At 45.7% G+C, this 22,989-nt stretch overlaps 1 protein-coding gene across 3 annotated transcripts in view; it reads right to left on the bottom strand.

The window, feature by feature from the left end:
• Positions 1–22,989, bottom strand: part of ARHGAP28 (Rho GTPase activating protein 28) — a 1,241,333-nt gene that overhangs the window by 561,036 nt on the left and 657,308 nt on the right. The window contains exon 1 of one of the 3 annotated variants that reach the window (XM_078687538.1): positions 630–893. The exons of 1 other annotated variant lie outside the window; for it this stretch is intronic. In XM_078687538.1, coding sequence (XP_078543664.1) covers positions 630–760 — 131 coding nt within the window. In that variant the 5' untranslated portion in view covers positions 761–893. Of the gene's footprint in view, positions 1–629; positions 894–22,989 lie in introns of those variants that run through there. One more of the 3 variants, XM_078687537.1, reaches the window with a different exon arrangement.

Genomic DNA, 22,989 nt, shown 5'->3' on the forward strand with positions numbered 1-22,989 from the left:
CAGAAAAAAGGCCGACATTGTTTCTAGTGTAACGGGAAAATATGATGCCACACGCACACGCTACATACACACATGTCACCAACCAGTAAACTATTCCTAGAACACCAGGACAACTGGTAATTGACAAAGCAGAGTTCCGCGTCTCAAACTAAAGGGTGATCTTGCTTTTAAGCACGCCACCTTGGGCAATGGGAGAGGAAGTAAGAGAATCAAAGATAACGGGTGAAGTGAAGGCTGAACAACATTTATTTATTTCAAGACAGTGTTTGAACTTTTGTGCAATGCCTTGCACACGTGCATGCCTCTATCAATTCCAGCGCGTTGCTTCTTTCAGTGAACGCTTTGAATAAAAAGTGCACCCTTTTTATTAATTCCAAAGCATGTCTAAAATATTAATGGAGTTTAATAAAAGACACAGCACATATTACTTGAGGTACGTTGTTTTAAATTAGGGTATTAGTATGTCACACATAACGGCGATAAACTTGAGACTGGAGCCGGTGGTATTCTAAAACCAGAAATGACCTCGTGTTGATGTTTCAGGAATGTGGGCAGCGCTTTGAAACCTGCACATGAGCACTGTCAGAACAAAGCTGGGTTAATGAATTACCCCAGAAGCCAGGGCTTACCGGATGGTCGGGGACTGCCTGCTCCGGAGGCTTTCCGGGCTGTCAAAGCCCTGCTGCAGGAGGGGTGTCCTCGGAGGGGTGTACGAGTGGTAGGCGGTCAGCACCACGCTGCCCGAATCCTTTATTTCCATGGTAAAAGCTGGGGAGCTTGCCCGTAGCCTTGGTTCCTGCAGCCCCGGTGGCTAACTTGAAGCCCACTCTGTGCTGTGGACGGAGAGCGCCGGGGCTCACTCCTGCCCCTGTCACGGATGCGCCGCCCCCTGCCTCAGCGCCCTCTGCCAGGCTCCCCATGCCCGCTATGTTTGAAGGGGCGGGGCCTTGTGAATCTATGCAAATATGGCGAGGCCCTGGGCGTGGAAGGGTAGGGTCCAGCCCCTTTCTTTCCTGCTTCTCATAACTAAGCAGAGGCGGGGCCACTGTAACCACGCCCACAGATACAGTGATATCTGCATAAGCTATCCGCCCACAAACATAGATGCTAACAGTGGGATCGCTTCTCGAAGAGGAGAGAAGATGCTGGGGCTTTAGGAGAGGGCTCCGACTAGTATGCTGCTGACAGTGCTTGCTCTGAGAGAGATGGGCTACCAGGCACCTTATTATTATTAAATCGAATGAGTTTCAAAGTAGAGATGGACGAGGCAACCAATTAGCAGGGAGGGTCGAGTCAGAGCCGAGCCAAGGGTCTGGCTCGATTCTTGGAGCCCATTCACGAGCTGGGCCCCGAAAATGTAAGCTATGTAAATTATTCAACAAAGCTTAAGTAAAATAACATTTTAAAAGATGATATTTCTTTAACATGTCACAACTTTGACAATAATACGCCACATTATAGCACTGCACTGAGAAGTGCTTATTAAAAGTGATTGTTTTGTAAACATGATCCACTAGGGAACTAAGTTGCAAGACACTTGTAATTCAAACTGTGAATGATAATTTACAATAACTTATTATAAAGGAACATTATGATCTATTCATCCAATGCAATAGGTGTTTGCACAACTGGTAATCTGCTCTCACAAATTTAAACATGCTTTCATACGCTATCATGAAGATAAAAGAGTTTTAGTGAAATACATTTTTGCCTATGAACCCTGGGCGTAGTTTGCATAGAAGTGGTACGCATAGCTACGCAAAGTGCACTTCGCACTATTGATTCTACGCATACCTACGCGAACTGTGTTGTGCGGTAGGGAAATGCTGTTCGCAATGATTGCACAGTGCCGGATGCTTTTCCGCACTGTGCAATCATTGCGAACGGCATCATGCATAGTGGAAGCGGTCGTTTTCTGCTGCTCGAGTAGATTTGTACTCGAGCGGCAGCTTTCTCAACGCGGACTGGTAGTTTCTCATCGCGAGTGGTCGGGAGCATACGCGACGACTCGCAATGAGAAACCTGACCTTCCCACGTTGAGAATCTCGCCAGGAGGTTTATTTTCCACACTCGCGAACAGCATCTTGATGAAGCCGATTGCGAACAAGGAAAAAGTCTCGCAGGGATGTTGATTTTGCTCGCTCACAGTCTCCAACTTGACGTTGAGGACTGCAAGCGAGCAAAAAGTGCCAACTAGGCGTTTTTGCACTGTGCTACGTGCGATTCGCGTAGCGCGTAGTTGCGCAAGCTATGCACACTCCGCTACCGTAGCGTAGTTTTCCGCCCAGGGTTAAGAACACGCAATTTAAGCAGGGAATCCACAATTTGTCCAGGTTCTCTGTTTTTGCTTTCTATAAATCAGCCAGTAAATTGGTATCTATTTGTCTTTACTTATATTAAGGCTTTTGTTTTTGCCTCTGTGTGTTCTTCCTCAGTTTTTATATAGCCTGAACCAGAGGTATTTCGTGCCTTTTACATGAGCACCACTTACATTAAACAAGGCCACACTATAGTTACCTTACAAGGTCACACTCATTGTTTCTGGACGCAGGGAGATTAAATGATTTGGCCAGAATCACAGAAGGTTGAGCGATGTTGGGACTCAAGTCTGGATCCTCAGTTCCAAAGTTGACAACTCTGGATGAAATGCCACTTGTTGTGGGCTCGAGGTTCGGACAGCACCTCGAGCTGAGACAGAGTCAAGCCTGAGCTTGGAGAGCTTTTAATGGCTCTCCCACCTCTAGTTTAAAGTATGGATACATGTGAAAATGTACTACATATTGAGGTGTTCTTATCATTACCTCGGTGTGTCAGTGACCACTGCAGTCATAACTATGGCTGTAATTTACCACACTGCTGGGGGAGAGGTACCCATTTACGTTCCTTGCATCAAGGCCAATGGCATCATTGCTACGCCACCGGACACAGGCAAAGGGCACACTGATAAAAATTACTGCCCTCTCTCTCACCTCTGTCACTGTCCACCTTTCTACTTCTCTGTTTCTACATCACTTTTCTCTTGTACATTCATCCATCTCTTTACTGACCTCATTCTCTTTACTACTTTCTTGATTTCTCTGTCTACCGCTGCACAGGTTGCTGTTCAACTCACATCTGTCTGTCTATCTTGCATCTCTTTCTTTCTCTTTCTACCTCACCTTTCTATAGTTTACCTCTAGTTTTCTACCTCACTAATCACTGTATCCTCTGGAGAACCTGACCTTATGGGCCAGGCGGCGCAGGGCACGCCTAAGATCTCCGAGTTCACCTGCCTCGACCGACAGAGACACGAGACACTCTGTTAGGCGTAGAAAAGTAGTTTTATTAGCTGCAGCTAAGCACAGTTATCTAAGAAGTACCACACAGGTAGGTTCTCAAGAGACTGCCACTTCAATCCGTGGCACACAGTATATTATACAACACAAGTTTACAATGACAACTCCCAATATACACAAAACTGACAAATAGGAATAGTTCGAAAACAAGCTATCGGATGCCTAAAACACACCCTCCTTTCAGACCCTGTGTGCTCTCCTCCCCTCAGGTTAATCAACACTAGTGCCCGTAATTCAATTTGCAGGTGGCAAAACATGTGTAGAATGCTTCAAAAGAAGGGCTATGTAACAAGAGAACACACAAAGAGAATAGTGAAGGCCAGTTAAATAAGATAAGGTAGAGAAGAATGGTGGGACCCAAACAGTGGAGTAAGACCTGGATTACTCAGTCTAGATGTGGTAAATAAATAAATAATACCCTATTTTTGACTAGACATATATCATAACAGATAGCTCAATAAATAAGAGTCAAGATTCGAGGTAGTAGGAGTTTTGCAGGTTTAATACAGCATAAGGACAGGAACAGGACAACCTGCATAGGAATAGGATGACAGGGCCCAGCAGCTGCTGGGGCTGGATCTGGGATGAGCGCGCTGACTTTTAATAACAATACATGAGCATATATACATAACGCAAACACATAGCATTACATTGCAGTAGGCGTAGCAGTGGGTGGAGCAGAAGGCGTGACGCGTAGCAGTCGCGAAAGATAAGGGCGAAAGTAGGTGTAACTGGGCGTATACATGGACATGTGATGCAAACATAACAGAATATGTCATGAATGGGGCGGAAACCATGGAGGGGGCTACCTAAGGAGCCGGGACCTCTAACCTGATGGTGCGCGCAAACTGGCAATGACGTATCACTAGGAGAAGCTGGGGGCTATGAACTCTGTGCTAGGAGCAGAGACTGAAGTCTGGAGAGTCAGGGCGACATGTACCTAAACAGTATCTAGTATCTGATGTTTAGAGAACATGTTGATATAAACTAGAAGTTAGGAGAGGAAAGGCTAACTTGATTCTAAGACTGGACCATGCATTATTCTACATGTAGTGCGTGATGAAGAATATTAAATGACCATTAAATGCAGTATTTCTCTAACGTGGAGACGTGAAGGCTAGACAATGACGGAAACTACTGATGCAGTTCAGTAGCTTAGGAATGCAGAGAAGGAGGACTGAACTGATAACTGGAATCATAACATATTCTTGGCAGACTCAGAGACTGAGCCAGGCTGGGCCGGGCACTGCGAGGCAGGAAGTAAGTGAAGGGTCGAGGATACAGGTGGGGGCTGTATCGCTCCTCAGCGAAGTGTCAGGAGACAGGAGCTGAATCTGGTGTCCAGGCCCTTTTGAGGCCTAGAAACGGGAACTTTATAATAGAATGACGTGCACACTGAGAAACGTGGCAACGTAGCTTTACATAGGCCTGATATTCGTAGTATTCACGAGGACTAGAAACTGGCATACTAGAGGTGGACACAACTGTAATTGCGTCATTAATCGGACATGGGGAATGCATATGCATATTTAATCATGCACACATAACATATGATGGATGACACGTAGGGACACAGAACATGGCGAAATTTACTTTTCCACATTCCCTCCTTGTCACTACGTTTCCATCAGGAAACATCAATATTCATGATACCATCTATCATTTCATACAGTATCATTTGCTCGTCTCGAATTATCCTGGAACGGGATTTAGAACGGGGCTTGGGACTAGGAATACAAGAGGTAGCACAAATGCCGCAAATCGCAGGGCCACATTGTATACAGAGGCAGCAGCTGAATATGATCGCTACTGCAATACCTAGAAAGGACAAGACTTTCCATCCGCATGCGGAAATTATATTCCAGAACCAACCGGACCATGTCCAGGTGCCTGGATCTTGGTGTATCAGATGGGCAATTTTATGGAGTCTGGTTATAGCTGAATAAACAGACGGCGCGTTATTTGGAATGAAAATGCAGCAACTAGATCCGATGACTCTACAGGCCCCGCCCCTATCGGCCAGTATGACGTCAAGGACGAGACGATTCTGTAAAACGACAAATCTCATAGCAGATTGTTCTTCAGTTAAGTTACCTAGAGCAGAGGCAGTCTCATTTACTACAGCTTCGAGGGTTGTGGTTAACCTACGGATCAGTTTACTATTCTGGATAGGTCCTATAAAGAAGAAGAAACCTCTGTTGAAATCTGTATACTGTTCTAGAGCAGTTTCAGTATAATCGACAATTGGGGACTCCCTTCTATGTCTAATGTGTACTAGATGTGTATTCCTATGATAATCAGGTGGGGCTAGAAAAACTGGTGGCAGTAGGAAGGCAATGTAACAGGTTCCCTCCCAATCGAGGGGCAGACGAACATATGCGGTTTGACCACAAATAAAATAAGAATGACGTGAAGCTTTGAAAATAGATTTCCCACTGTCACTATACTTGACAATAGTAGTACAATCACTATGTCCTACGTGTATGGAACCATAATTTCGGACACATAATTCGCCTTTGACTGGTAGTACTGAAATAGCAGGTAAGTCTGGAGTAGTATCAGACTGAACATTCAGGACCATGAAATTCGAAGAATAGTTTCCTAGATTATATACTTCATTTTCTAGATCTAAACCTGTTCGGTGGGGGAGACCTTGCTTGTCTGGAAAACATGTATTGTTAAGAAAAGATATATCTGTTGAGGATGACGTTAACGTGGACCATGCTCCACACGAACCATTATGTGAAAAAGGATAAGGAAAAAGTGGCAGGACTCCCTTCGGTATCTGGAAAGGGGGGAGTCGACCACACACCCAACAATTAGTGGCATTGCTGGACTGGTGTGAGTAATGTAACATGCGGATAAATGAGTTATTTCGCATAGCGAGGCGGTAAGAGAGTTCATGAGGAGGCAGGTCACTAAACGTGTGCTCTACTGTAGCATTAGCAGACTTATTTACATGTGAAACTGGGAAACATAGGTAAAATGCATAACTGGTGCAGGAAATCATAAGGCTGGAAAACAATATGAAACATAGAAAAACGATACATCGGATTGAGTTTTGACTAACTCTCTCATTATGGGGGTCTATTTTATACATGTCAGAAACAGTCTAACCGTTTCACCTAGGGGAGGACTTAGACAATCAAACTGACTGACTTATTTTACTAGACCGGAGTTTTAGCTTATACTCCTGTTGCGGAGTTTTCTCTAACAGGGGAGGGGTTGTAGCAATGTCTTTTGCGGGACAGTCCTTGAGAACAATGCTTTGGCAATCCTTCAAATCCTGGGAAATGTTCTTTAAGACGGGTTTCAGTCCATTAAAAAGTTTGACATGAGAAAGGTGTACCCAGCCTTTGCGTCCTTCCAACTTCACGGCTGTACGGGTGGTGAGGAGGACCTGTCGGGGCTCTTTCCAACGAGGCTCCAGCGGACTTGATCTGTCAAAGTTGCGGACCATCACCATGGATCCTGGAACGATTTCGTGCGGTGCCACCTCGGTATTGTCTGGAAATGCGGCAGCAACCTGTGAACGACATGAGTTGAGGGCAGACATCAAGGAAGCTAGGTAATCTGTCAGCATATTACTTGAAACATCGGTAATACTTCGGGGTCTAGGAGTACCCCACATGTTAGGGGGGCGGCCAAAAACGACCTCATACGGGGACAGACCTGATCTGGAATGTGCGACCATGCGCATATAAAACAAAGCGACTGGCAGAGCTACTAGCCAGTCCACACCCTTTTCTTTACATATTTTTGCAATTTGGATTTTCAGAGTCTGGTTATGTCTCTCTACAAGACCGGCTGCTTCAGGATGGCGTACACAATGAAACTTCCACTGGTACCCTAATAACAGGGAAACATGCTTCATGAGTTCAGATGAGAATGGCTGGCCGTTGTCAGAATATACGACTCTAGGGAGTCCATAACGAGGGAAGAACTCACGAACCAACTGCTTGGCAGTGGTCGCGGCTGTGTAATCTGGGACTGGATATGCTTCTGTCCACCTGGACAAAGCGCATACAACTACAAGGACATACTTGAAACCTCGACATCGCTCCATCTGAATATAATCCATCTGGAGGACTTCAAAAGGGTGGTCAGGGGGCTGGAATCCACCTTGTTCCACCGGGACACTTTTACCTGGATTAAACTGACAACATATCATACAGGTACGGACTTTCTGCTTGGCTGCAGCTCGTAAATGCTTGTTAAACCAAATGTTCTGGATACTGTCTAACATAGCTTTTTCTCCTAAATGTGCTGGACTATGTGCGGTATTAATAATGACTTGAACCATAGAGTCGGGGAGAAACCATGTGGCTCTACCCTTCGTTAACCATCCTTGATCTGTCTGGACCCCTCCTTGTTCGGACCATTTCTTGATTTCTTCGGGAGTAGCATGTAACTGGATATCTATGACATCTTGTGTAGGGTCCTTAACTGTCATACATGTAGTCGGATCCGGAGCATGTGTCTGTGTCGGATTAACTTGAATGTCTGGAGTCTGTGCTGTAAGCTTGGCTGTGCGATCTGCTAGATCATTACCTTGGGAAATAATGTCAGTAACTTTCGTATGTGCTTTGCACTTCATGATAGCAATAGATGTCGGCAAGTGTATGGCATCTAACAGAGCTTGAATAAGGAGACCATGCTGAATCTTGGTTCCATGAGAAGTCATGAAACCTCTCTCCTGCCAGAGCACTCCGAAGTCGTGTACAACTCCAAATGCGTAACGTGAATTTGTGTAAACATTAACTTTCTGGTTCTTGGCATGTATACAGGCTTGTGTCAGAGCAACTAGCTCTGCTGCTTGAGCGGACAGGGTATCAATACGGTGTGTCTCTATAACTTTAGTGTCAGTAGTCACTGCATACGCAGCGACTAGTTCTCCTGTACTTGTTCTCATACATGAACCATCCACATAAAGTGTCAGGTCGGGATCTGGTAACGGAATATCTGTCAGATCTTGTCTTGGCTTTGTCGTAATGTTAACTACTTCCACACAGTCATGTGTGGCAGAATTCGAAGTAACTGATGGTAACAGTGTAGCAGGATTTAAAATGTTGCAGCGTCTGATTTCTATGTGTGGCTGGAACAGTGTCAATTCATAACCTGTTAAACGTGCAATTGTCAAGTGCTGAGTTTGTGTTCGGTTTAAAAGAACTTCCACAGAATGTGGAACTTGTACTGTCAAGGAGTGTCCTAAGACTATGGAATCACTTTGTCTGATAGCTAGGGCTGTGGCTGCAACTGACTTGAGGCACGCAGGCAGAGCCTGGGCTACAGGATCTAATGTGCTCGAAAAATAAGCACAGGGCTTGTATTGTCCTGCTTGATCTTGTGTGAGAACAGATAATGCTGTACCTTCACGTTCAGTAACGAAAAGTGTAAAAGGCTTACTGTAGTTCGGTGTCGCTAGAACTGGAGCTTGGCATAGGGCTTTCTTTAACTCATTGAAACTAAGTGTATGTTCAGATGTCCAAGGGAGGACAGTCGATACGGCTGCCTCCTGTGTCGTTAACTGTATCAGTGGTTTGGCTAGAAATGCATACTGGGGAATCCATTGTCTGCAGTAAGAAGTAAGGCCGATAAAAGCACGTACCTCCTTCTGGGTCTTGGGCTGAGGAAGACTCGCTATTAACTGGATACGGTCTGGTGTCAACTGCCTACCCCTCTTGGACAGTAAGTGTCCTAAGTAGACCACTTGCTGGACACAGAATTGAAGCTTCGAAGGGGACACCTTGTGCCCCATCTCGGCTAGGAAATACAAAACTGTAAGGGATGCTCGCTCGCAAGCACGTTCAGAACGGGCTGTGATCAGTAGATCATCGACATACTGGAGCAGGGCAGTGTCAGTTGGCATGTGAATGTTGTCTAGTTGTCTCTTGAGTGCTTGACTGTAAATACTAGGACTTTCTGTGAAACCTTGAGGAGCTCGTGTGAACATATAGCTCCTTCCATTTAAACAAAATCCGAAAAGGAACTGGCTGTCTGGATGAATAGGAACACTGAAAAATGCGTTCTTGAGGTCTATGACAGTGAAGAACGTGGCTTCGGAATCAATGGCCGTCAATAGGGAAGAGATGTCTGGGACAACTGGGTACTGCGGAATAATACATTTATTAAGCTCTCGTAGGTCAATCACTAATCGATATACTGGGGGTGCATTTGGATCAGTACGTTTCATGACTGGAATGATCGGAGAATTACATACATTGGAGTCAGTTTCTACAACCACTCCTTGAGTAATAAGCTCGTCAATAATTTTGGATAAGGCTGCTACAGCCTCAGGTGGCAATCTGTACTGTCTGATTCGTGGTAACACTACACCTGGCTTGAGAGTCACACGATAGGGTGTGATTTGCATGTAACCTACATCAGTTGGACCTTGCGCCCATAAGTGCTGCGGAACATTAGACAGTCTTGAATCAAAATCTCGTAATACATAGTGACCCTTAAAGTCACGTAGGAACAATCGTATTCCCTCTGGGGAACAGCATATAACTGCACCTAACTCTTTCAGTGTCTTAATGCCTAATAGGTTTTCTGGACATGACTTAGTAAGTAACAGATCAGTAGTGCGGGACAATGGACCTACTTCTAGAGTAACTGGTTTTGAAATCTCATTTACGATAGGTTTTCCTGAAAATCCAAGGGAAACATTTCTTGAGCCTGAGAGCGGAGCCCCTGGAACTTCGGCATGACTAATTGTGGTCCTACTTGCCCCTGTATCGATCAAAAACTTTCTGTCTTTCCCTAATACTTGACTGTGAACATAGGGACCTTCTTGATCTACAGGTATCTCGATGAGAGGCAAGCCTACCTCCCTCTCTAGGCTGTTTCATGAATACTGCTGGTACTCTGGATACTCAGACTGTGCATACTGGTACATCTGCGATGTAACATGCTGTGTTGCAGCAATAGGCTGCGGTGCTGTAACTGTCTGTGGTGCATTCTGTGACTGAGGAATCTGGGAAACTTGTTCTTGTCTAGGCGGACGTGGTCTTTCTTTAGTCTTACCAGTAGCTATGTTGTGTTTCAGAACTGCACACTCATTTATAAAATGACCTGGCTGTTTACAATAATTGCAGTTCCCTTTAACGGGAGCTGCAGGATGACTGGCTTGATTCGGACCCCTCTTCTGACTGTCTTGAGGAACAGATTGTGCAACTAGTACTTTCATTTTCGTGTCTTTCATACGTTTTCTTTCGTGTTCTTGCTCTTCTCTGATTCTATTCTGATGATACTGAAGCATTTGCAACATCTGGGACGGGGTATTAGCTTGCCAGGTACTTTCGACTTTCAAAACTCGATTTTTAATTTGTGGACTTGAATTCTCGACTAATTTAGTAACAAAAAGGTGAGGGTATGACTCACTACTTGTCTTGAGGCCACTGTTGATGCTAAAACATTTTTCAAATCTAGAATAAAAATCACTAATATCCTCATCTTGCTTTTGTTTACAGGCTGAGATTGCATCCCAGTCTTCTTTTCTAGTTGTCAATAATCGGGGTAAAACTTGTATTAATAATTCTGGTAATTCTTTACATTTATCTCCAAGACCGGTACCTGGTACTCGTGCCTTATCTTCAGCTTCTAGGACTGCCCAATCGATCTTTTTCTCTCCCACCTCCCATTCTTTTTCCTTGAGCTTTTCATACACCCCTGCGGGCAGCAGAACCTTTAACATTTTAATTATATCTGGGTATGTGTATTCTCCCATACGGAGCATGTCTTTTAGTTCTCTATGGAACCCTGCTGGATCTTTGTCATGACAGGGAATTAATTTCTTCATCTCGAGGAGTTCCATCTTTGTTATTGGAGTGTATACAAACACTCGCTGCATTTCGCCACCCGTTCCTTTAACTGGGTGGACTTCTCGTAACGGATTCTGTCTCTCCATGTAAAATGGTTTACTTTCTGGAGGTGAGACATGAACAAAATGCGGGTTCAGAAACGTTCTATATTTGTGACGCTGTTCTAGAATGACACTAATTAAATCGGTACCTAAACCTTTCCATCTATACTGGAGTAACTCGTTCAGGATATCATGTAACGGGCCTGGATCAGAGTGCTGACCCTCATACAATGTAATGAGGTGCTGGAGCATATACATACCCGCCAGTCGTTGTTCGGCTGGGGGCATTTTCAGAAACATTTGTGCCACTATTTCGTCTGGAAAAGTGGTAGAATCAGTAATCCATCGGACTGCTGATCGGGCTAGTTCTTGTTCATGCATGGTACTTAACTCACTGTAACCGATTCGTGATTTCAGAATGTGATCGGTAGCTTGGAATACTTGTTCTAGTGAACCTTGTTCTGGTGCTGGAGAATGAAAAATAGACTTGTGTTCTAGGCGTAAATGGCGATCTGGAAATCTAGATTTTCCTACATACGCTATTCTGGCGGGATTCTCGTCCTCTACCTCTTCAGTATCAGAGTTACTTTCTTTCTCGCTTACTTGTGCTGCTTTACGCTGTTCGTGTAATTTTATTATTTCTCTACGGATTTTCTTGTACATACTCTCCATAGCACCGACGGTCTTGTGCTTACCCTCGGCTATATTATCACTCCACCTTGTCAGGATTTTCATTTCGCCTGGATCTTTAGACGGGTAATCTTGTTCTCTTATTAGACAATTGATCAGAAACTTTAATATCATGAGCTGGATCTCGGCTTTCCTTTGAGACATGGCCTCGCTAATGCTTTCTGGATCATCCCCTGTACGGATGAAACGATATATTCGGTCTAGATCTTCTTTCATATTCGGTAAGGTGACTAGATACTCGGCCACCTTTCTTACGCGGAATGAATATAAAACCATATTATCCTCGCCTGGGACTGGATCATAGCCGCATTCGGCAAGGGATTTTCTTATTTCTGCTACAGTCTGATGTCTAGGCGTACGCTGTGACGCTTGTGCATGTAATTCGGATAACGTTAAACGCTTGTGTGGCGGCGGGGTTTGAGGAGTACCTCCCCCTGCGGCCCCTAAACTGGAGTCTAGGTCTACTGAGGCTCTTCGTCCTGGCAGAGTGGGAAATGGAAATGCAGGCTGGACTTGTATGACGGACTGGACCGGGGGTACCGTAACAGGTACTCCGGTGTCTGGAGGAGCGGGAAGTGCCTGATTTACAGGGACTGGTGGAGCGCGAACAGGTTTTGCATATTCTGGGACTGTGTCGTCCAAATAGGACGAAATAAAAATATCAGCTGCGGTCTGTTTGTGACGTAGCTTGGTCGGAACTAATGGTGGCGGGAAATTACTGGATGCCTCTGGGGTCGCTTTTGGCAAGCCCTCGGCAAGAAGAGGATACATACCCCTAATAAGGGCATGCCTCTGTCTGTCTGACTGTTCGGCTTTGACTTGTTCACCAATCTCGATTAGTTCTTTTTCTTGTGCTCGTTCTAAGGATTCTCTACTTAATTCTGACTTTCTGATTTCCTTTTCAGTTCTTTTATGAGCTTCTTTGCGCCATAACTCGATGGCATCTTTCTGTGATTGTCTGGCTTTCTTTTTCCATAATGCTTCTTCTACTCGCATGATGCACTCGGCATCCCATGTACCCGATACGGGCCATCTATACTTTTCTTCTAACTGTTTGGTATACTCTACCCATAAATCTAGATACAATATGGCGCTTATGCCATGCTTCTGATACATAAAATGACCTGGACTGTCCCTCGGCGGAACAGGAACTGCTTCTTCTAACAAACCCTTTCTAGTTTTTAGCTGACGTAATCTCGAAAAGAGAGACATTTTAAACTTGAATCGGAACACAATACAATACACGAGAAACAATAACAACTGGGAAAACAATTCAGGCATACCACGACATTGGAAATACATTGAACAACATCATAACATAACAGTTCGGACAGAATATTACCTGGAATACTGAGAACAGAAACACAAGAATTTCTCGAGAACGGAACAGACTAGAGTTACTGGATGCACTGCTGAAACAGTACGGAACATACCGGTCCCATAAAGGGACGCATCAAGACCCGTATCCACCTAGGTGAACACTTCGTTTGTGAGTCTGTGTACCACCAACCCACGGACCAGAGTCAATTTAGATTGACCCTGTCTAGATACTACCCCAGTAATGGTACTCACCGGGCAGCAAGAACGGAAGGCCTCGGATCGGACTGGGCTGCTACGACGACGGACGACGAACTTCGGACTTCAGTTAAGGGTGGACCTCCGGATACCTCGGACCTTGGACTCTCGGCTTGGGCTCTGGTCGGGACTCGCCGCGTTCCTCCACCGTCTCGTTTGGATGCTGGACTGCCTCCTCCGTCTCCTCCGCGGGCCTGAGGGATACTTGAAGCAGAAATATCTGCCGGTGCGCAGAAGAGTTCCGTCACGACTGCAGAGGGTCAGGGGGTCGGCGTGGCTTCACCGACGCGTGGGGAAAGGGCAAGTCCCTATTCGGGCGCCATTATGTGGTAAATAAATAAATAATACCCTATTTTTGACTAGACATATATCATAACAGATAGCTCAATAAATAAGAGTCAAGATTCGAGGTAGTAGGAGTTTTGCAGGTTTAATACAGCATAAGGACAGGAACAGGACAACCTGCATAGGAATAGGATGACAGGGCCCAGCAGCTGCTGGGGCTGGATCTGGGATGAGCGCGCTGACTTTTAATAACAATACATGAGCATATATACATAACGCAAACACATAGCATTACATTGCAGTAGGCGTAGCAGTGGGTGGAGCAGAAGGCGTGACGCGTAGCAGTCGCGAAAGATAAGGGCGAAAGTAGGTGTAACTGGGCGTATACATGGACATGTGATGCAAACATAACAGAATATGTCATGAATGGGGCGGAAACCATGGAGGGGGCTACCTAAGGAGCCGGGACCTCTAACCTGATGGTGCGCGCAAACTGGCAATGACGTATCACTAGGAGAAGCTGGGGGCTATGAACTCTGTGCTAGGAGCAGAGACTGAAGTCTGGAGAGTCAGGGCGACATGTACCTAAACAGTATCTAGTATCTGATGTTTAGAGAACATGTTAATATAAACTAGAAGTTAGGAGAGGAAAGGCTAACTTGATTCTAAGACTGGACCATGCATTATTCTACATGTAGTGCGTGATGAAGAATATTAAATGACCATTAAATGCAGTATTTCTCTAACGTGGAGACGTGAAGGCTAGACAATGACGGAAACTATTGATGCAGTTCAGTAGCTTAGGAATGCAGAGAAGGAGGACTGAACTGATAACTGGAATCATAACATATTCTTGGCAGACTCAGAGACTGAGCCAGGCTGGGCCGGGCACTGCGAGGCAGGAAGTAAGTGAAGGGTCGAGGATACAGGTGGGGGCTGTATCGCTCCTCAGCGAAGTGTCAGGAGACAGGAGCTGAATCTGGTGTCCAGGCCCTTTTGAGGCCTAGAAACGGGAACTTTATAATAGAATGACGTGCACACTGAGAAACGTGGCAACGTAGCTTTACATAGGCCTGATATTCGTAGTATTCACGAGGACTAGAAACTGGCATACTAGAGGTGGACACAACTGTAATTGCGTCATTAATCGGACATGGGGAATGCATATGCATATTTAATCATGCACACATAACATATGATGGATGACACGTAGGGACACAGAACATGGCGAAATTTACTTTTCCACATAGACACGGCTTTGCGAACTCGGCCAGACCCTGACATCAGTATCACACACAAGGACAAAGGTTGTTCTTTAACGGGGAAAAACATGGAGCAGCTGAAAAAGGCAGAAGACCATTTTACCGCATTAGCCGTGCTGCCTGAGTGAGGCAACAATAAATGGCGACTAAACACAAAATGGCAGCTGTAGCGAAGCGGGGCCGAAAACTACGTAACCTCAGACCCTCCTTTTGCCATACTCAGGCAATGCACAAAGGAACCCATGTTAGTCTGAGTCGATATCAATGGTCATGAGCTCACTGAGATGTTGTTGCACCATCATCTTAATGTGTTCTGTCTGCTGTGCTACTGGTTTGGAGACACAGATCGTGGCACAAAGTCCACAAATGGCTGGACCACATTGTAGACAAAGACAACAAGAAAAGACGAGTGCTAAAATCATTCCAAGGAAAGTTAGCACTTTCCATCCCCAAGTGGACAGTAGTCCCCACAACCATCCCATCACAGACCAATCTCCAGTATCTTGGTGAATAGACTCAGAGATGACATGTAGCTTAGAGATGGCTTGGTATACTGTAGGGGCATTGTCAGGAATATAAATGCAAGAACTAGACCCAATCAGTTTACAGACTCCTCCTTTATCTGCAAGAACTATGTCTAAAACCATTCTATTCTGTAAAGTCATAAGTCGATCCGCCTGAAGCTCGGCAGTCAAATTCTTTAATGCTCCAGAGGTTACCTTGATTGTGGCATCAACCACGCGGACCAACTGTCCTATATTTTTGCTATTGGCCATCGGACCCCAAAAGGGAAGAAACCCTTTCAGAAAATCCCCTCCTTCTTGCCCTGCTGTATCTTCCGAATCTACAATTCCTCTAGCAACTCTCTTTTTATGATAATCAGCAGGAGCAGTATATGTAGGAGGGAGGAGAAAAGCTATATAACACGTCCCCGAGAAATAGGGGGGAAGCCATGTGTAAGCTTTGTCATGACAGATAAAATATGTACCTTGCGATGCCACCAATGGTGCGGGGGTAGAAGGAGTATAGACATAAGTATGGGAGCAATTGCTCCTCTCTTGCTTAGTTTTGGTATTCTGGCCATTTATTTGCAAGCACAAACGACCTCTTTGGGGTAGTACCCAAATTGGTGTAGAACTCTGTTGCTTAAGCTTGTCGGTGAGGCTGAGAGTATAAAGAGTTATATTCCAACCATCGTATGCTCTCTTCTCGTCTTTAGGGATCTTGATAATGTCAGCAATCTTTGCCATTGTTACAATACCTTTATCAAAGAACTGTGACTGAAATCCACTCCACCATTGTAGGATAAACCAGAAGGATATCGAAGTAAGTTCTGGTATGCATTGGAAAACATAGCCAGATAGGCCCAAGCAGAACCTTCGTATGAAAAGGGGAGGACTAAGTACGGCATCCCTCTTTGTGTATTATGTGGTATGAGACCACAGACCCAACAATCACTAACATTTACGATCAATTGATGCTGGTGTAACAGTTGAATGAAGGAATTATTAAGATATTCCATTCTTCTCATTTGCTCGTGGTCTGGGAGTGAGTAAAATTTATGTGGAGAAACAGTAGTAGAGGGAGTTAGAGAGGCAGAAGCGGGAACAGGTACCAACTGTAGGATGTGAATAAGCCATCCTATGCATGCTAATAAACTGCATAAACATACTAAAACACATAGTGCTACGCCACAACGACCGAATAATAATTTCTTATAATGACCTCTCTTCATCATTTCAATATCACTTCCTTTCCCTGTACAATCCATTACTCTAAAGGCGTTGCTCATGATAATCTTCCTTAATCACTTGGCTGTGAATGTTAGCCGTCCTATGACACTGCAAGTCCTGTTGACCTAGTCACTATTCAGGTCACAGCTCAAGACTCCTACCGTGACCCTGCAACTGGATGGATAAGGGAAAAAATGTTTCTTTATAAACAAAATTAAAGGAAACCAAAATGAATTGTCTTTAGGCAATCTCTTTCTCAGATTGTATCGGCTATTTCCAGGCGTTGTTTGGTTCCTAAATACATGTTCAGGATCTGTAGTGTTAAGTCTCAGATGTACAGGTACAGCTTCCTGTAAGACGTCATCGTCCTCCTTTTCTGAGCTAGTCCAATCCAGGCGTGCACTGCTAAACGGTACGAAGCTGGGTACCTTCTCGCACTCACTATCACCGATACCTTCTCGGACCCACTGGTCATAAGGTAAAGGCAATGGTACCCTTTTGCAATGCACGCCGTGGATCCAATTTTTCTTTCCCAGGACCTTGACAGCTGTACGAGTTGTGAGTAACACTAGTCTCGGCGGCCCCCAGCGAGGTTCCAAGTTCTTTTTCCTCTGGAAGTTCTTCAGACACACCCAGTCCCCAGGCTGGATGGAGTGTCCGGGATCTGAGGAGGCCTCCGGTAAAGCGTTTTGGACCTGTTGACGAATAACATGCAATTTAGTGGTGAGATCATGCAAATAGTCAACCAACAGCGGGTATGGAATATCTGAGTACTTTTTGGGTCTGGGGACTCCCCAGACATAAGCTGGGCGTCCGAACACAATCTCGTATGGGCTAAGCCCCAAACGAGAATGAACAGTCGTTCTAGTTGAAAGGAGTGCCAAAGGCAAGGCATCAGGCCAAGAAAGGCCCGTGCTGGCCTGAATCTTTGCTAACTTAAGTTTGAGAATGCCATTATAGCACTCTACCAGACCTGCTGACTGAGGATGGTTTGCCGCATGGAATTTCTGTCTAATGCCTAGACCCACACACACCTTTTGCATAGTTTGACCTACAAATTCACTTCCATTGTCACTCCAGACAATGCGCGGCAAACCAAATCTCGGGAAGAATACTTTCAAAAGTATTTTTGCAGTGGACAAGGCAGTGTTGTCCTTTAGGGGGTAGGCCTCTATCCATCTGGAAAAGGCACAAACCACCACCAGGACATACTTGAGATTGTTAAAGCGTTCCATATGGATATAGTCTATTTGCAGTACCTCGAATGGGTACGTAGGGGGTGCAAAGTGACCTGCTGGAGTTGGTGTTCCCTTTCCTGGATTGTGCATCAAACAAACAATGCAATGTTTCACCACATTTTCTGCACATTTAGGAATACCCTCATTCTGCCATACTGGAGCTAAAAGCTTGCATATACCCCTTGCATTAATATGGGCTGGTCCATGGGCCATAGTAACTACAGGCAGTACATACGCATCTGGTAGCAACCATCGTTGATGCTCTGACAATTCCGTCCAACATCCCATACTATCCAACATTCCCGTACTCTCTCTCCACATACTCAATTCTTTCTCGGTGGCCTCCTTCTGAATCGCTTTCACACTTTCCACTGTGTCTTCACACATACCACCTTCTGCGACCCATCTTGCAGGGCCCGCTACATACATGCGACTTTCAACATTCCTCGCTGTCTCCTTCGCTATCTCGTCTGCAAATGCATTTCCTTGACCCACTTCATCAGTAATCTTTTTATGTGCTCTGCACTTCACAATCGCTATTTGAGTAGGCAAAGTAAGTGATTCAAGAAGGTCAGTTACCAACTGACCATGCTGTATCTTGGTGCCGTGGGAGGTAAAGAATCCTCTTTCCCTCCACAAACGACCAAAACTATGGGCAACGCCAAATGCATACTGACTGTCAGTATAGACAGTCACTCTTTTCCCTTTCGCCAACACGCATGATCTTGTCAACGCAATTAATTCTGCAGCTTGCGCTGAATTATGCGAAATACGTGCAGTTTCTACTACGGTGTACAAAGTCGTTACTGCATAAGCAGCTGTCGTTTCGCCATTAGGAAGCTTGAAACAAGACCCATCTACCCATAGGATCCCATCCGGATCCACAAGTGGTGTATCCTTCAGATCTATTCAACCCTTCGTTTCTTCTTCAGTGCGAAGAAAACAATCATGCTGATCTTGTACATGGCTCGCATCCAAAATAGGCCACAATGTTGCTGGATTCAGAACATTACATCTTTTTATGTGTATATGACTAGCTAGTGCTAGCCTCGACCTCGCAAAGCAGGAGAAGTGTTTGTTCCCTTGACCGCGCTACTGGAGTAGCCTGTACCCTGCGCTGTTGCCGTTTTCAAAATCATCAAGGACTCGGTTGCTGCTGTGGCCGCAGAGGAGGGAGAGGCGCCGGCCCCGGGACTGCGAGGACCAGCATTCACCACCTACAGCTGGTCCTCTTCCCGTGAGTGCCGCGCCCCCTCCCAGTGCCACGCCCTGCAGAAAGTGATTAACTACTCGCGGCCCCCGCTTCGCGGGTGCCGCTCGCAAAGCAGGAGAAGTGTTTGTTCCCTTGACCGCGCTACTGGAGTAGCCTGTACCCTGCGCTGTTGCCGTTTTCAAAATCATCAAGGACTCGGTTGCTGCTGTGGCCGCAGAGGAGGGAGAGGCGCCGGCCCCGGGACTGCGAGGACCAGCATTCACCACCTACAGCTGGTCCTCTTCCCGTGAGTGCCGCGCCCCCTCCCAGTGCCACGCCCTCCCTCTACGTGGAACTACATAACTTTCACCCTTCACGCGCATCGCGGGACGCGCGCGGGTCGGAGCCCGGGGCGAAGCCCGGGCCAAAGGGCGGGCCCGTTGTTGCCCGTTAGTGCCCGATAGGGACCGGACCGGGCCACCCCCTCTTCCACCAACGATACCAAAGTAAGTTACCAGCATGCCAGCTAAAACTAGGAGCAACACTAAGGCTAAATCTAAGCACTCACAAGAGGTAGCCCAAGTAACGGGACCCATTGACCTTTTTATCTCGCGGACTCATGAAAAAATAAACCAGAGCATCGCATTGATGGAAAAGAGAGTGTCCCTAGATCTCATGATTGCGAACGCTAAACGCTCCTCTCTAGGTCCCATTGCAAACGCCACCTCTCCCATCCATTCTACTACTCACAACTGTTCCCTTCCACTGTCTCTATTAACGTCGGATACAATCACTGTTCCATGCACTGTAAATCTCTCTGTAACCCAGTCCGAGTCAGATCCATCTCTTAACTCGGAGGATCTGGAAGTAACTCCTGACTTGGCGATCTGTCACACCCAGGATGAATCGCTGACGACAGCCAACTTGTTCCAACAAGGCGTAAGGGAAGGAGCAATCCCTAAACGATCTATCCCGCCAGCCGGGGAAGTAACCATGGCTCAGCCCGTTGACCATGATATAATTCAACTGACTAATACAACTTCACAAAGCATTTTACTCCCTACAGTATCCATACCTTACCAGGCAATATCAAATGAGCCTAGTGACCACCTCTGTAAAACCTGTAAAGTCACCTCGCAGGTTCTCACTACTGTTAAAGATCTTTTATTCCAACATTTAAAACCCATTCAACTTACCATTAGGAATTTAGAAGCTCAGCTTAACATAATCTCTGCTACTCTCCTCGACACTAGTACGCGCATCGAAACAAGGGGTCAACGAAACCCACCACAGCCGTCAAAAAAACAAATCCAAGCTCAACCCCATAAAGCAGATGTTCGTTCCAATCCAGTACCCGTAGCTCAAAAAAACTGCACACAAAATGTCCCAAACCAGAACCCTCCACCCAAAGTGCCTCTAATCCAGTCGAATAAAACCCCGGCTGTCTCCAGGCAGCAGCGGGATAACACAGCAATGTCTATTATCGATACTCCAGGTTTAATTCCAACTAAAGATACCACCAGAGTTCACCTGGAAAAAAATCTAGGACCCACTGTAGCGAAACCCGTGGCCTCTCAACCTCCTCCCAAAAATACCGACAAGCAAAAAATGCCAGCAACCGGACGACCGGTCCACTTGCCGCCGGAGGCTACCCCCTACACGATAGTTCTCACAGGCGTGCCAGAACTAACCGACGATACCTTGGAAACTGCATGGTCGCTTAAAAACAAGGTCATGCAGTGGCTAAGTGTTAATAGACCTCTCGAGTCTCATCTATCTGGGGGTATTACCACAGTTCGTAGGGTAGCCTGGGTAGGTAAGACAACCAAATCGATACGAGGAGATTGTATCGTAGTAACATGTAAAGATCCCTCTGTGGTGGACTACATCTGCGCATGGCCCTCACTGGAAAAGAAAGGGGGGATTGATGCTCGGCATCTCTCCTATTTCTACCCTCCAGTGAGACAGAATCGCAATACTCCATCATGGTCTTGGCACCAATTCCCCACAGAACCATGGAATCAAATACCATGGAACTACACGGAGTATTCACGAGATCGCTCACCCTGGAGGGGCCCGAGGGAACGGCCGAGAGAACGACCAAGGCACTATTGGCATGAAAGACCCTGTCCAACCTATGAAAGTTGGCAGGGAATTCCAATGCAAAACCGTTTCGACTGTCTGGAGATGGTCGATTGACCACCCGAGAGTAGCCCGAGAGATACAAGACCCGACATAATACCACAACTAGCCAATTTCACACAAAATTCAATACTTCCAGAGCCCTTTACTGATAACTGCAAAGAGACATATCGAGAACCGTTATATGTTCCTTCTAACGCCACAAAAACACTTCCTCCTCCTATTCTGTCATTAGAAGCCACAAATTTACATGGTCAGTGCTACCAACTAACTGCACCTTCCAGTGCTTTAGTCGGATCCCTGCAGGCCAGTCTACGACAACCATTAGTATCTGAGGCCAATGATTACCAGGCAGATTCACCATGTCCCACGACGGATCCTGAAAACTTGACCGTCTCTACCATTTTCTGGAACGTTGCCGGCCTGACGTCAAAAATATCATCTTCCCCATGGCTTGACACAGTGAAGCTTCACCAAATACTGTGCTTGCAAGAAACTTGGTGCACCGCCCCATTACACTTGGCGGGATATAAAACCTTCTTCACTACAGCAATACCAGGAAACATGGGTAGACCAAAGGGGGGGCTTACGATTTATATTGCTAACACCCTCCCCGTTAGAGTTAAGCTACTAAAGGAGTCACCCACTTATCAAATCATCCAGCTAACATCAACTAAAGAAAGAAGTTACATAATCATCAACTACTATAATAATTCAGGCACTCTGGAATGCTGCCTATATCTGGAGGAAATAGGCGCATACCTAACCACCATTCAAAATGATAACAGTAAAATTTCAACTTATTTTATCTGGGGGGGTGACTTCAATCTCGCACTATGCCCCAAACATAAAAATGGGACCTGTGGGCTACTAGATGATTCAGGGAACCCGATACCTCACTTTGTGCACACACCATGCGGCAATAAACTAAATGAATTGCTCTTCTCGCTAGACATGGATTTTGTTAATGAATTAGTTGATCCTCAGCAGGATTATCTACCCACTTTTCATGGGCGAGGCTGCTCCACAACTATTGACTATATAATGGCCTCGAATTGCTATAAAGGGGAAATAATGAAATACGAGATCGGACTTAATCCAATAAGCGATCATTACCCACTTTCTGTGTCAATCAACATGAAACAAGCCGGGCTGCACTTTACTAAGTCCGGCTCTCTCGACCAACATCTGATCTCTATGCACAGTCAGAATGGGTATTCAATTAAATGGGCAAAAATCGATCCAGTAGAGACAATGCAGAGAATTCTTGAAAGCGCACAACCCTGGCTTCAAAAATGTATGTCTTCCGAGACATCACCTGAGTCACTTATTGCTTCTTTTCATAACATACAGCAAGTGGTTAGAGACAAGCTATTTGTTAAATCAAACAATAAGCCCAAGCTCCCCTCGGAGAGATGGTTTGACACCTCTTGTCGGAAAGCTCTCACCGCCCTTAAAGAAGCCCTTTGCAAGCAACCAAGGGATCCGCAGGAAGTCTCCAAACTGAGGAAACACTATAACATTGTCCGCCAGGATCGCAAGAAGCAGATCAAACACGATCTTTGGCAGCGCCTACATGAAAGTGCTCTAAGTAAAAACAGCACCGTATTTTGGCAGACTGTTAGATCACCCTTCTTGGCCAACAGCAATGACCCAAACCATCTCGACGTGGC

Source organism: Lissotriton helveticus, chromosome 4_1, assembly GCF_964261635.1.
Source record: "Lissotriton helveticus chromosome 4_1, aLisHel1.1, whole genome shotgun sequence".
Taxonomy (NCBI): Eukaryota; Metazoa; Chordata; class Amphibia; order Caudata; family Salamandridae; genus Lissotriton; species Lissotriton helveticus.